The sequence below is a fragment of the Chaetodon trifascialis genome, chromosome 4, assembly GCF_039877785.1.
Source record: "Chaetodon trifascialis isolate fChaTrf1 chromosome 4, fChaTrf1.hap1, whole genome shotgun sequence".
In the NCBI taxonomy this organism is placed as follows: domain Eukaryota; kingdom Metazoa; phylum Chordata; class Actinopteri; order Chaetodontiformes; family Chaetodontidae; genus Chaetodon; species Chaetodon trifascialis.
The window spans coordinates 27,735,200-27,750,461 of NC_092059.1; the positions used below are offsets into that span (position 1 = coordinate 27,735,200).

Sequence of the window (15,262 nt, forward strand, 5' to 3'; positions counted from 1 at the left end):
TAAAGAGTGAAAGTTTTTGAATAATACAGTTTTGCTTTGATTTTGGAATGAGACACACAACTTGTCAAGTTTAAGGTCACTTAAATACATTTAATAGGATGACAGATTGTTCATGTTTTGTTTGTTCTTGTGTTGTTTTATGAATTTGTGAGTATAAGCGATACATTTGTGCATAACTCAATAATTCAAGGCTGGAGTCTTCTTATTCTGGTGGGAACATTCCTATTTCCAGGAAGTAACATGTGGTCTCAATATGAAATCTAGCACCTATATGTATCAAATCTGTTTGCATGCATTTTTATGTTTGGGATAACGAGCTACATTTAAAAAAAAAACAAAAAAACAAAAACAAAGAAAAACAAGGTGACAAAATTCATATTGTAAATGCATATTATCACAATGAACCGATATGTACATTACAATGACAGATTGTACAATATACAGACTTAATACATTCTGTAATATCGTTAAATGGCAATTAAATTGCAGCAGGATGCAGTACAATATAAATATTTCCTTTACAAAGATACAATATTTTTCATTGAACATAGGATAAACAAAATATACAGCATGTTCAAGAGGAGTGTATATACTTTACAATCAGATTAATTAGGAATGAATCTGACCTCTAAGAGAGTCTGGCATTCTGTTACAGATCTTAACCCACTTACAGTGTCAAAATATCTGTCAGTCCATCCATCCATCCATCCATCCATCCATCCATCCATCCATCCATCCATCCATCCATCCATCCATCCATCCATCCATCCATCCATCCATCCACTCGTCTACCTATCCATACATGCATCATCCAACCATTAGCAACGTTTGAACTGATATTCAAGATCAGGGTGCTTAAACTCTGACTTGTTTTCAAAGACTGACCCCAGTTACTTACTGTAGCTTTCTAACAGAGGAGCTAATTCTTACATTCTGATATGTATTCAGTCATCAGGCCAATATTTAGCCTTTTGATATTCTTCTGTTTTTTTCTTTACATTTCCAATAAGTTACAGGTAAATGTAAATCAAAGGAGTTGTCATCCATCGTCTGTTTGTAAATACAGTGGTCCTGTTTCAGACTTCTCAGTGAATAGCTCATAGAATTCAATCTGTCAGTAGAAATGCAACGCAATGCTGACAAAGACTCTGAGGGAGAATGGTGTACAACGATACAGCAGTCATACAGAAAATGGAAATTTACCCCCCAGAATATGCAGTTTTAAACTAACACTGATGGTTATTTACAGTTAGCGAGCCATCATCTCAATGAATCAATGAACGATGAGTGCACACTTTTCCTCTCTGAAGAGGTGAAACTTTTACAGCTGATGCTATGAAACAGCCCAGGTGCTGCTTGCTAAAGAAGCATTTCCCTGAAAAATAACTTGCAGCAAATAGCCTAACAGTTCCCTGACTTTCCCCACAACATACTGTAGTTTACTTTAGAAAAAAAAAAAAGGACATGAGTGCGATCTGTCAAAGAAATGCTTTTTTAGCCTACCTGGCTCATAGTGGTGACCCTCACAAACTGCTAACAAATGTTAATATCTCAGTAAGAAAAACACTGCGTAAGCACTTTTGACATGAACTTCAAAAGAGTCTCATGAATCTGATAACGCTGTTGCAAAGCTGAACTATTGCTTGGATTCTGCAAAACGACCTGGCGCTCAGAGCCTTAAAGGAATTTCAAGGTTAGAATACAATCAGTCTGGTCTCTGATCGAGTATGTGTCTGAACGCTGCTAGCCATGAGCCACTATATGGATGTGGCGATAAATCAGCAGGACATGAAGAGATCTGCGTGCATGAATTAATACAAGATTCTGAATATCATCCATTGGAAATGAGTGTGCTCTTTATACAATGCTATAAAGTCTCCACATTCTTTAAAACAATGCTTGAATCCGTTCTTTCTATAGATAGCAGCTGGCATTCAGCAAAAAGTGTGAAATGTTCCGAAAAAGCTTGCTACTGAAAATCCCATTATGTAGAGATGAGTCCAAGTAGCATAACATGCCACAGAGACAAATCTGTTTCCTTTACACCATCACCCCATTCATCTAAAGAAGAGATGTGCTGCAGTAATGCTTAATTTCCATCAAAAGCTATTTGGCTTCTTCTGTCTGCTATTCACTGTGCATGTAGAACGAATACACTGGAAAACACATTATGATTGATTTATTTCTCACATGCATTTTCTGCTGGGAAGTAATTTAGCTGGCTGATAAAGGAAATTCTTTCAGAATTAGATTCTCTTATTTGTTGCACCCCTGACATAGCAAACTCAGCTTTTTAAGACTGCACCAATAAATACATTTTACACCCCCCCACAAAAAGCTGTTCTGTTCAACCTCAAGCATGATGTCCTGGTGTTACCTATGCCAGAAAAACGTCATTGAGATCATTTGTGAATGACATATATAGACGTTTCTGTCCAAAACAAAACGTTTTAAAATGTTTTGCCAGATGGAGTGAGCCATTATGTAAAATAAGTGTTTTTCTCCTTCAGTGTAAAGAGTGGAATGACTGGCTATTACTTCAAATATGCAAAGAAGAAATCTCTCAGAGCAATTTATACAGCTAATTTGCCAGTCTACAAGGTGTGAGAGTGGGCACGTTGAGATAACATATCTGATGCAATGTAACGACATTATGTGGGTGTTCCACCAGGATGACGAAAGGCAAGCAAGAAGACTTCTAGGTTCTTGTGGAGACTGCAGCTACTGTGAAGTGTGTATTCTGAACCTGGCAAGCAGGTCAGCAGAGGTGGAACCTGGTCTGAAAGAGTTTTGCTTCAGTGCAGCATAGCAGCAAAACAGGGCACCTTGCCAAGGCCTGTTCACAACCAGCACATGGAATTCATCACTTCCCTAAGGTAATCCAAGTTAGAAATGGGATTTGAGTTTTCAGGTATCCAGCCCAGCCACTCAGGAACTGCATTTAATACAGTATGTAATTTGAATTCATCCAACTTTGGATATAAAGTTCAGTCTGCACATCCATGCAGTCTTCGGTGTTCCACAGACGACAGCTGGCACTGCCTTGAATTAAAAGTCTTATATGGCTTTCCAACTGTGGGATTCAGGCATGTTAGGATTCCAGCTTTTCCCAGAGGCTTCATGGAGAAGCTTCAATGAGTCAGACATGAAAAAGTACAGCTGAAAAACAATAGCAAGCCATATTTGTATAGTAGATGAAGAACAGGTAGAAAACGAATAGTCATTGATATTCAAAGTCCAGCGTAGGAAATTACAGTTGAAAAAACACTATTAGAGTTATCAGTCATGTTTGCCATCCAACAAAAATGTTCAGCCATGTTTATCTGCTGTCCTGCGACACATCTCCCCATGTACTGGCTTCATTTTCGTCTGAGTCAGAGAGTGCTGCTGTGCACAGATCACTGAAGATATCTGGAAAAACAAGAGAGATTCAAGTCAGATTCATCTTTAAATACAGTTTGGTGTCCTACTCCATTATATAGAAAACAAGCATGGGGACAAACTGTGGCATTCAAACACAGTGTTCCAGAAGAGGGATGCACAGCCGGACTGCAGCGCCAGTGAAACATAACACACCACACAATGCAACTTTAATAGGAGTATAAAACAAGGAGACATAATAGTGAGGTGTTCAATATTTGCAACAATATCAACCAGTAGAGTGCATTAAGAATTATAGGGAAGGCAGACATGGGCAATCAACACAGACAGGTGAAGAGGGCTTTTTCTAAATGGGCCCCACTTAACCAAAATACTGAAGGTCAACTGCTAGAGCGCGGAGTTCTGTCTTCCTTAAGAATGGAAAAAAACTCCGAAATTGAAGAGGGAAGTGAGGAGAAAGTGGGGAGGGCAAGTGAGGAGAAGGAAGGGATAGTTGTTTTGAAGAGGGGCGGACAGAGCTCCGTAACAAAGCAAGCAAGGCCATGACAAACACTTCGAGGGCCAGCCTTCAAGTTGGCATGAAAGGGAGGAGATGGAGGAGAGATGGATGGAGGACAGAGGAGACATTGAAGTGGGAGGAGAACAGAGAGAGAGAGAGAGAGAGAGAGAGAGAGAGAGAGAGAGAGAGAGAGAGAGAGCAAAGAGCCCAGGAGTGGCTGTCCTGTCAGAAAAGTATTCTGTGGCACCGGAACATGAACTTATCAACAGAGTGTTCTGACAAACACTCAAGTTTCATGTGAGCCTCAGACTGATATAGGTGTGTGTGTGTGTGTGTGTGTGTGTGTGTGTGTGTGTGTGTGTGTGTGTGTGTGTGTGTGTGTGTGTGTATGTGTGTGTGTGGAGCTCTCAGTTTTTTAAAGAGATGAGAAGTGAGAGGAGCAAAATCCTGTTTTAAAGCTGCCTTTTAGTTCTAGTCCTCAGTGTTAATTGCATTGATCATTTTTTGCCTTTTACCAAAAAACAAGCGGCAACAACTTGTTCTCTTCTTGCTACTGCTACAACTCGCAAAAACTACTGCTAGTAGTTGCAGTTTACACTGTTACAACTATAGTTCTGTGAATATTTAGTGCCAGATTGTTGCTAACATGCATTTGGTGTAGACAGCCAGGGGGAATGGAGTGAAGGCTGGGAGTGTCAGTGATAATGCAGTCTCCACGTCATATGGGAAGGGTGGTGCAGACTGGAAAGACCTGCAGCATCAGACATCTGCAGGTGGTTTTATTAATGCAGAGCTGGTCATGTGATCAAGTTGGATGTAATGTACCTTTCAGAAGAATCTGTGTGTTACAGTCAGAAACTGGTAATTACAGTAACTCTCATATGACATGCATAACTGCTCGGCCAGGGAGGTGGTGGCAGTGGAGCGGGGGGGGGTGTCTGGGTTTGAATGCATTTACAGTCAGAATGGAACATGTTCAAGCTAGAACAAGCTGTATGGTATTGTTAAACTACACTATAAGTTTATGTTATGGCCACAACTTCAAATTTTTCCAGCTTTAGTTCTGAGGAACGTCATGTAGCATAGCTGATGGCTCAAAATACTCTTAATACTATGTAAGTTTACTGTGGTGAAAAATCCAGTGAGAGCTGCAGATCAATTGTCATGAACTGAAACTTTGGCCTCAAAATGATGCATTTTTTCTTCCAAGTCCATAAGTCCACTCCCAGAGAGAGAGAGAGAGAGAGAGAGAGAGAGAGAGAGAGAGAGAGAGAGAGAGAGAGAGAGAGAGAGAGAGAGCAATGCGCTGCAATCAGTGACATCATGCTCTGATTATTCAACTCAACAAGCCAAAGCTCCACCCCCTCCACTCCATCCTTCCATCCAAACTGAACTCTATGCAACAGACTCTCCCTCTCCCAGCGGCTCATCCAGACCCACCCAATCTCTCCTGGCCCAACTGCCATGTGAGAGAGCGAGGGAGAAACTGAAGAAGCAGGAGTAAAGGAGGGGAGGGAGGAGTGGTGGGTGGGTGGGTGAGTGAGTGAGTGCGTTACGGCGAGGCTGCCAGTGGTTAGTCAGAAGTAGCAGTGTTGTTACTTAATGAGTGACCTCCTTCAGGTGCTGTTTGCAGTATACTGGATGGGACCAGCCCTGTCTCCTCTGTTAAAAGGTTCTTGACTAGCCTAGAACATGAAACACAATGCAGGGGACGGTCTTCACTCGCTCAAGGGAGGAAAGTAAATACAGCTATGTACAAGTAACTGTTTAACCAAAGTGACACAACATCATGACGAAGGAAGTTCTGGATCAAAGGTCAAAACATACCATATCATGACCACATAACAGAACTAACGAGCTGAATAAAAAACATTCAGAATAATTCAATACGTAAAACATGCAATAAATAACGGTGAATTCTCACAGATCTTAAAATAGTATTCTTGCAAAGAGGTTTGCCGTTTTGTATGGAACAGTACTACAGAATCAAGAATAAGAGAAATTTCACAGTAGCACCAAAATAACGCTCAGCTGAACAAAAATGGTAATTTCTTTTGTGTAGTAAAAATGGCTACACGGCTGTAATCATCTGCCAGCAACAGGCTGCTACCACAGTTTCAAGGTCAACTGAAAAGGGCATCAGTGGGTCATATACACCATTTGTTGATGATTGCTTGGGGCAAAACTAAAATAACAAGCCCTCTCTACAAGACTATCGAGATCTCTGAGGTCCAGACCTCAGTAATTATTACCACAGGCCACTTTTTTTGGTTTTGTTTCTGTAAAAGAGAACAATTTTTGTAGTCTAAGTAACATCATTATAAGTGCATCTATGGATATCATGTTATAGGACAGCTCTAAAATGGGTAAATACACCTGACAGAGACTCATCTCTTGATGTTCCCAGTAAAGCTGCAGAGTATACACCTGTCTGGGTGCTGTGACTTCAAGAAGAACCACAACAGACAGACAATACAGCTTCCATAGTGTCTGTCTTGATGTGACTCTCGAGAACCAGCCTCTGAAAACAGAACAGCCTGACAGGGAGGAAGAAGCTCTGACATGCAGCAAACCCATGTGACTGACTAACACCACCACCTGACACAGACAATACATTTCTTCCCGCGGAGTGTGACAAAGTAAACACCGGTGCACTGGAAGTCTGTTGTTTCCTGAAATAAGATGGGGAAATGTATTTGTGACTGCTTTAGACAGTTTTAATTGAGGCTTAATGTGAGTGATTTGTCAGCTTGGCGCCAGGCAGCATCTTATTGAGCAGCATAATTGCTTTTGCAGAGCTTGGTTCCAAACCACACACACAATCTGAGATAGAGAGGTGGAGTACGAGGGAGGGGCATGTTCCACAGACCTGGAGTCCAGCCAGCTCGCTGAAGGTCTATTGAAAGGTAGTTGATAAAGCATATATATTCGGGGGAATATTTGCCTGAGACTAAAGACCTGGATGAAAACATGTGAGAAGAGACCTCAGCTGGATCTGTGATTTAAGTCCAGCATGACAGACAGTCTGTTACACCTGTAACCACAACCAGCAGTGATGTCACAGTGTCCTGGAGTAAACCTGTGCATCACAGCAACAAGGCGAGAAGTTCAGCCACTGCATGTCAAGCTCACTAAATGAAGAGTCACACCACCAGACAAACCCCGAAATCATCTGAGACTGTCCTGGAAATCCTACGATACAGTTACAGTGACGACGGACATAAACCCTGACCTGATGAATCACAGAATGAGAACATCATTTTCAGCAGCAACAGTCACTGGCCCAGATTGGAATGGGATCTGTCCAAGTCTGTAATCTGCCTTTTTCCAGCCGAGCCACCAGCTCTACCTTCTGAAAAGTTGACTTTGAGGAAGTTGCTGCGAGCCTCTGGCATCACACATCAGAGTGAAGTAATTCCCTCTTTATTCTGGTCATACTGTGATTTAGTGTTGACAGGATGTGGTCGGATGTGCTAATGTGTTCTCAGCCCTTATACAAATACACCAAACACTGCCAACAGCAAGCCCACAGGGGCTGCTGGGAGACGGACACTGTGTGTGTTGTGGGTGTGAAATGAAAGCCTAATCTGGAAAGGTGCAACACACTCTTGGGAGGGCTACATTAGCAAGCATATTTCTGCCTGTGTTGGAAAAAGTGACTATTAGCAGTGTGCACAGACACACGAACACACACACATTTGTTCCAGAAGTCAATCTAAACACACAAAAAGCATACACCTAAATCCTCACAGACACAAACACACCCATGCACATGATGGTGTGTACGACGCACACAGCAGTCGTGAAATTCTACAGCTGCACATTAACTTTGATCCACCCAAAAAAAACTAAAGAGAAAAGGGAGGACATGAATTCTTCATTTTCCTCAAGTGAGGAGGAGAGACAAGTGAGAGTGAGTGAGACCTTTTAGCAGCAAAGCCCAGCGCTGTAGACGACAGGAGACGCTTTTAAAGGCTGAAATATGCATGAGCTGATGAAAAATGAGCGTACTCAAAGCAAGTCGAGCTTTTATCTAACAGAGTATTAGTCACTTCCAAAAGCAGAGAGCTTGCATGAGACCAAAACACTCTTTCAGCGGCTGATTCTAGAGGCTGCTTCTCCAGAAAGGCAGTAGCCTCTGTTTTTGTGGCGAGTTCAAAGGATAGATGATGGTGGTGGTGCGGCGAATGAAACAGATTTATTATTCATCTGAAGCCAGTGTGTTTTCAGTCGCCTCCCTTGATTTGGCAATAGACCATTAGCAACACGTTTTGTTGTTGTATCTTCCACTGGTTTATCAGGGTAATGTTATAGTGAATAAAATTTTAATTCCAAACAAGCCACACTGAGCCTTTAGTCCTTGTAGAGAGAGAACAGGGCAGCAGAGCAGCAGCTGTTGCACTCGTCTCATTTCTTTCTCGGGCTTAGTTGATTAGTGTGGACCAAACTCAAGACAGGCTTTTAACCAGGGAAGCCATGGTATGGCTCATCAGAACAGAGAGCAGCAAGTGTGCGGAAAAAAGGCTGTCCTTATGCAAAACAACACAATTTCACCAATGTTGCTACAATCCAACATAACAGCTCTGCATCAAATGTTGCCTTTCTGGAGGCTAATGTTCGATTTTTCTCAATATCTCAGGGCTGGAGTTCATGATGCTGTTGTATTGCACTGCATATTATGAGGTCCATCCATCCATTTTCTATATCCAATTATGCTCTTCAGGGTCACGGGAGGCTGGAGCCTGGCATATATTAGACTAGACGCAGGGCACACTGTGGGCAGGGTGGCAGTCTGCTGGAGGATACCAGAACATAGAGCACACACTGGTGGTATGAACTGATTTTGTAAGGTGCTCAGTTTGTCCTGGGTTGGAAATTGTTTGCAGTTCATTACGAGGAGTTCCCAAATGTTTGCCATGTCTAAATACAAACAGCTCAAAAGACACCTTGCCAAAATAAAATAACCTAAAATTGGTCAAATTAGATTTCTGATCAAAGAGCAATGTTCTGAATCAGATCAGACATTTTTCACCAGCCTTCAGTGCTCAGGTACAGGCGCATACAGGATTGGATTGAAAAGCTTTTCACAGAAGCACCTTGACGGCCACACAATGGATGCATAACAAAGGTTATGATCCACAATAAAGCACTTTGTCGAGGATGACTGGGAACAAACAGCCATTTTGTGGCTGTAGTCAGACGTGGTGGAGTGGTCATTTTGGATTGATAAGGTGTTTCTAACAATCCCACACATTCATGCTGTATGAGCACAGGAGAAGAGGTGAACACAATATTAGAAACACGTCCACATAATGAAGTTCATTAATCTGTGTACTGTCTTCATAACCATGTCAGAGCTCTTCCTCATGTTCCCTTTTCCTCTTCAACCCTGAATCCAGCCTTTCTCTGCTCCAACTCTCCATCTGCATCAGCCCTGAATATTTGTGTTCCTGGAACATGATAACTCATTAGTACAACAGTTACAATTTGAATACAAAATTACTCCATTTGGTCAGTGTTTTTTTTTTTTTTCTCTTCTTCTGTTGCATTTTATGTATTTTTTTTCTTTTCTTCCGCAAGTAACTTAATGCTCAGTACATTTAAATGCAAAGCACAGCCAGTTTGTTGTTGCTTGTGATGAAATGTCTTATACACATGAAAATAAGATTGCCTCTCCTTGCTTAAAGTCATTTGTGCTCAGTGACACACAGACTTATTGGAATTTCTACACTGGATCATGCAAATGCTGCTTCTTCCACTCTCTTCCTGCTTTTCTCTGCCTTAGTTTCAACTGCTTGTTTAATCTACCTTTAAAGTGCAATCACTTAGAGTCCTGACAAATAGTCTGAAACTGTCATCTATAGCATGATATCATAGACTGTTTATCATTTGTATTGTAGGCAGCAAAACAGGCAAGGGGAGGGGGATGTATGTATTAATAAAGCAGAGGATGAAATGCATCTTTTGCAGCACAGAGGGCTGAATAATATTTAAATTCTGGGTGCTTAAAAAGCCCAGAACCATGTACCAGAAGAAATGAACAAAAGTCGCATTCCAGCCCTTATTAGAGGTGCTGTGAGAAACACAAAAATGGACTTGCTTTGCTTTGATTGCACTGTTCTCTTAATACAGCGCAAACACAGTGTGACACCCTGAAACAAGCATCTTCTTCAGCTGAAAACCTCCCACAACCAGCTTGACCAGTATTTAGTTACAGGCTGGGTAGGCGCCATGGTGGCTGGATCTGTGCATCCCCGACAGCGCAGCTTTGCTTTGCTCTGTAAGCGTTCATTTGTCTGGAGGAACAGAAATTCCCCACATTGTCTCTCGGCAAATATCAGAGAGACTTCTTCGATCACCTCCACATCTTGATGGATTTGACACAGATGCAAATGTGTTTGACTACCTTATGATTCGTGAGTTCATCTAACAAAGCAACCATCATCTGTGTTCTTTCAGTGAGAGCTCTGTCAGTGACGATCGTCCTGCAACACTAACCAGCCTCAGCGCAGATAGTTTGACACTGAAAGTTCATCTTGCATTAAGCTTTCAATTCTAATCACGGCCGTGTCATTTCTAGAACAGACAATCAAAGGATCATGAAAACACATCGCTGTGGTTGACACAAAGCCTTAATGTCACAGTTTATACTTGTACTGCGGCCACAGAAATATGTTGGCAAGACTGCTGCAATCCACTGCATCATTCTAATACAAAATGGTGCATGAATAAAAGTACACAATGGTGCTATTATTCAATGAGTGGGTAGCTGAATGATTAGTGCAGTCTAAAAAGCAGAGTGGTAGATAGCACACAGTGCTTTTAGGGTCATTTGAGCAGGTTTCTATTGAAACATTGACACCAATATCGTCCAATGAACTGTCCCATCGCAGCAAATGACCATAACACAGCTGCAGGTGGTTGATAGGGGTGTTGATGAATGCCAATGAGTAAGTGATTGCTTCCCAAGGTGATGGCTTTTAAAATTTGTGGCCTGTACTTCCTTTTGGAATAACAGCTCAGCCAGCAGTCAGCCACCTCCCCTGACAACAATTACAATTACAACCCACCTACTGGCATTTTCGTTGCTCAACAACGGACTATTTTGGTCTGAGATAGATCAGTATGCATGGTGATACACAGTGCCCTCAAATGACTGGTAAGCTGCCTTGAGTCCCAAAACATCATATTTTTTATTGGCCCAGCATTGATACACTACAGTAATTGATAGGAAAATTCACTCGGACAGCGGCCTCAGGCTCTTTATGAGGATCACTGTACAATATGATCCACTGTTGCACAAAACAGTTCACATCAGTTTGTGCAGGCTAAAACATTCTCTTGTCTAATATGGCCTACAGTGTTACACTTAAATGTTATCATCTCTATAAGCAGGTTACTTAGAGGAAGCAAAGTCTGTTGCGCTGTTGGATGTTCGTCTATGATAATTCTTATTCATCAGGTCATGGTACTTCTAAGTGCTTAGAAACTGTTGGATGCTATTTCTCCAAAAACTACTGTATCTCATGGAGTAGTTTTGCTTTTCAGGTTGTAGGATTTGATTGAAATGGAATTGAAAAAGCTGCATTTCTACACCATGAATTCAGGTCTGAAACAGCAGTTGCTATTACTTTTGTGCATAAGTATTACTGTAACATTACTTTTCAGGTGGCATAGCTTCATGTCATTCCTGATATCATAACTGGAGTACTGAGGTAATACTACCTGAATCCTGCCTTTGCTGCTCACAACTGACCTCTGCCTCCGCTCAGTGCATTTTCATAATAAACTCTTTAGTGCCCTGATGATGTCAAGTGAAAAAGATGCTACTCACAGCCAATCGTAAGAATCAGCTGTGCAGATAATGTATTAGCAACCTGAGTTTTCAACAATGAATTACTGACTATACAGACACTAAAGACCAAATCTAAAAGTACGTGGGAAACATAATGAAAAGATTCTGTAACAGGCAAAGTAGGACCCTTTTGTTGCTATGGAGAATGTGCTTCTGCAAAGAATGCTGAGCCAGAAATATAAAGTCCTGAGGAAAACTACAAAAAACAACACATTCCACAAATGAGAATGTAAACAGAGGACTTGCACGGCAATTATAGTTTATTGAGGGCACAAAGAGTGAATGAGATGCTCAGCAAGAGTGCCCTAAATAAAGTATAATGCAATGTTTATTTTTGCCTTATTTGTAAGATGCTTGCTCAAAGTGGTAAGCTTATTTTCTCACAAGTTTATTTAGGAACAAGACATGTTTGAACTGGCAGATGGGGACCCACTTAGTCAGAGATTTCAAATATACTGCTAAATTACAGGGAGCTGCAACCAAAGCAGGGAAACAGTGAGTGGGCAGGAACAAGCTGACGGACTTCCCAGTCCCACAGTGGAGCCAGCTGGCACTCACCAGTGTCCGTTCTCCGCTTCCTCCAGAAACTGGACCAGGTCACCTGTCTCCAGAGAGAGGTCTCGCGCTTCATGGGACTCATAGGTCAGCTGCACCCGGAAACGGCTGCTGTCACCCTGAAGAAAGAAATGCCTGTTTCAAACCAAGTATTTACCCAGTTCTATTTTGCACTGTGTCCCAGCATTCACCAAACCCTCAGCAGCAGATTATATGAGCTGAAGTTAACATTACTTAGGTTAAACCTGGTTAACATGTTTCCATTACTCTACCATAGACACACCACCCTATAACAACACGCTCTGACTGCAAATGGACTACATGTTTGCACTTAAACAAAACCAACTAGGTTACCACTCAAAACTGTAGTGTTTTCAAGCCTTTGAGGCATGTTAAGTCTTTAAGATAGAAGAGTAATGACTTTAAAATGTTAAAGAAGCTGAGCATTACACACACCTTCAAGTCCACTTGATCAATGTAAGACCAATATTCACTCTCCTTTTATCCGTTTTTTCTTTGTTTGTACTGCCCTGATCAATACTTTTATATTGATCAGTGCACCTTTAAGGAATTCCAAAGGATTTTTATTTGACAGGTTGACTGCAAACTGCCTCCACCTTGACAGGTTTGACAGTACTGGAGTTTTGTGCAGTGTAGATGAGGATGAGGATTTGTTTACATGCAGGCACCACAGAAAGTTGGTAGTCTTGCTTATTCACTGTTTCTTTAATTTGCCATCTATTGCCTGATTCGAAAAAGGTCAATTTCTTGAAAGTGTGCATGAGTGCACAAAGACCATGCTCAGTGTGTGTGCGTGTGTGCGTGCGTGTGTGTGATGCTTGCGCCTGTGTGGCTCTCTACTGTACATCACACAGATTATAATGGATCTGGAAAGGCTGTCATACCCAGCAGACCTGTGCAGCTATAATCCTCCCCGGCTTTTGTCTCTCCTCCCTCGTTTCTTAAATGTCAAGTCATCAGTGCCCGCTGCTAATGAGACACATGTCCATGGGAAATAATTACGCAGTGGAGGGGTTCTCTTTCAGGGGGCTCAGAAGGGGATTTAGTAGAAAAGAGGGGAAAGTAAAGGATGAGTGGAGAGGAAATGAGGGATGAGTGGAGAGCTGTCGAGGGACTGTGAGTGAACGTAGAATGTGGTGATTTATGGCCAAAGCTAAAGTGACCCAGCGGGACCAGAACTGGACATTGACTCTTTTTTTTTTGCAACATTTGTCTCTTTGGCCAATGATTGACAGTGTTGACTGGTACTATCTATCTTGTTTTAATTCAGAAAAAAAGTTACCTACACTGTACTTTTTTCAGTTTCACTATTGTATCAATCTTAAAAATGAGGCCCAGTAATGCTCCAGGTGATATCTGAGTGAAACTACACTCTCTACTGAGCTGCAATCATGAGCATAACCTACATTTTTATTGGTGCCTTCCTCTTCTGAAGAGTTGGAGGATTCCTCTGCACTGGAGGGGATCGTCTCAAAGTCGTCTGCGTCCATGGAAGGGAGACAGCGCTGGGCCCAGCCTGAGCGGAATCAATACACATTATTAACCACCAAATGTGCTCATAAACACGGGGCGTATTACTATTCTACTGGGCAGGTGATGGTGCTTCATTGGCAGGGAAGCAATGTCACTGTGCAGTTAAGTCATTTGTCTTCATCATCATGAAAGCCTGATGTGTCTGTTTGCCATAATTAAACCTGTGGCTGAGCTTCTCACACAGAATGTCTGTAGAACAACGTAGCACGTAGAATAATCTCTGATACTGCTAACTGATCGTAAATGCATGGCAGACGCACTTGAGCTCACGTTATAGATGAGAATTCTTAACTCTGAAGGACACCACGCCTGACCCTACACGCCAAAATGAAACAGTCTACATTTCCAAAAAAGATAATAAAAAGATATTTATCTGGCCACCCTGAAACCAAATGATTGTAACATTGGTCTAAAAAGGTGCAGAAGACAGCGCCCTAAAACCACAGAGGGATTCATGAGTGACTGTCTGAGGAGCCAACCAAGATCCACAGTGAGGCTGGCCCTGTTTGTATTTCTCACACTATCAATGAGCTCATTGCTGAGAGCACCACAGACTTAGGCACACAGGGAACAGGTTGCAAACTTTTTTCGGCTTCTTCCTGTTTACATCTAGCCATATTAACATTGACTCATATGACACACCTAAACAGGAGCAGTCAAAAGCAAGAGAGCATGCTAAACTGCAGGCCACTTTATATACGTATTACTGCATATATATATGCATTGCATGCATGCATTACATTGGCAGTGCGTAAGCAGAAGGCCAACCTAGGCTGGTAAACCAGCTGCAATTGGTTGATTGCGTCGGACTTCGACACTGGAGACTGCAGTTTGCATCCAATCTCCCACCAACGGTCACTGCTTTCTTTTCACCACAGACCACAGTCCTCTAAACTTATCTAACCTAAACTGACATGGGTCACTCTGGAGGCACTGACAAATGACCTATTTTGTTATCAGGTATGAGAATTCCAATCTGAGGGTAGAAATCAATGTGCTGCAGAAAGAAGATGAAGTTACACACCTGAAACTCTTAATAACATGAAATAAAAGACCAACACCAAATCATTAACCAAAACGACCTCAATTTTCTCACCGACTTATGAACATGAAAGTGAAATTTCACAAGAAATCAACCACATAAATGACAGTTGGAGATGAGCCCTCCTCTGCAGTTACCTGGTTGGGAGGTGGATCTAGGGACAGCTGAGGTGACGCCAGCAGCAGTAGCTGTGCTGCTGGTCATGCTCTGACGTTTCCTGACTGCAGCCATAGCACCACGCAAAGTATCTGCAGGGAGGCCAAATGCTTTATACCGTCCTGTTCATTCTGACTGCCAACACAACAACTGTCAACAACATCAATCATAGCTGAAATCTAAAACATCTGGAGAGCAGTGCAACTCCAATCATGCAGAA

General features: G+C 42.0%; 1 protein-coding gene across 6 annotated transcripts in view; it reads right to left on the reverse strand.

Annotated features, from left to right (window-relative positions):
* Window positions 1–2,458: 2,458 nt before the first annotated feature.
* Window positions 2,459–15,262, reverse strand: part of mcf2l2 (MCF.2 cell line derived transforming sequence-like 2) — a 130,805-nt gene continuing 118,001 nt past the window's right edge. For 3 of the 6 annotated variants that reach the window (XM_070960716.1, XM_070960717.1, XM_070960718.1), the window contains exons 31-34: window positions 15,024–15,134; window positions 13,718–13,827; window positions 12,294–12,409; window positions 2,459–3,411 (exon numbers count right to left, since the gene is read on the reverse strand). In XM_070960716.1, the coding sequence (XP_070816817.1) occupies window position 3,411; window positions 12,294–12,409; window positions 13,718–13,827; window positions 15,024–15,134 (338 nt within the window). In that variant the 3' untranslated portion in view covers window positions 2,459–3,410. Of the gene's footprint in view, window positions 3,412–5,491; window positions 5,566–12,293; window positions 12,410–13,717; window positions 13,828–15,023; window positions 15,135–15,262 lie in introns of all 6 variants that reach the window. The other 3 variants (XM_070960720.1, XM_070960719.1, XM_070960721.1) reach the window with 2 other exon arrangements.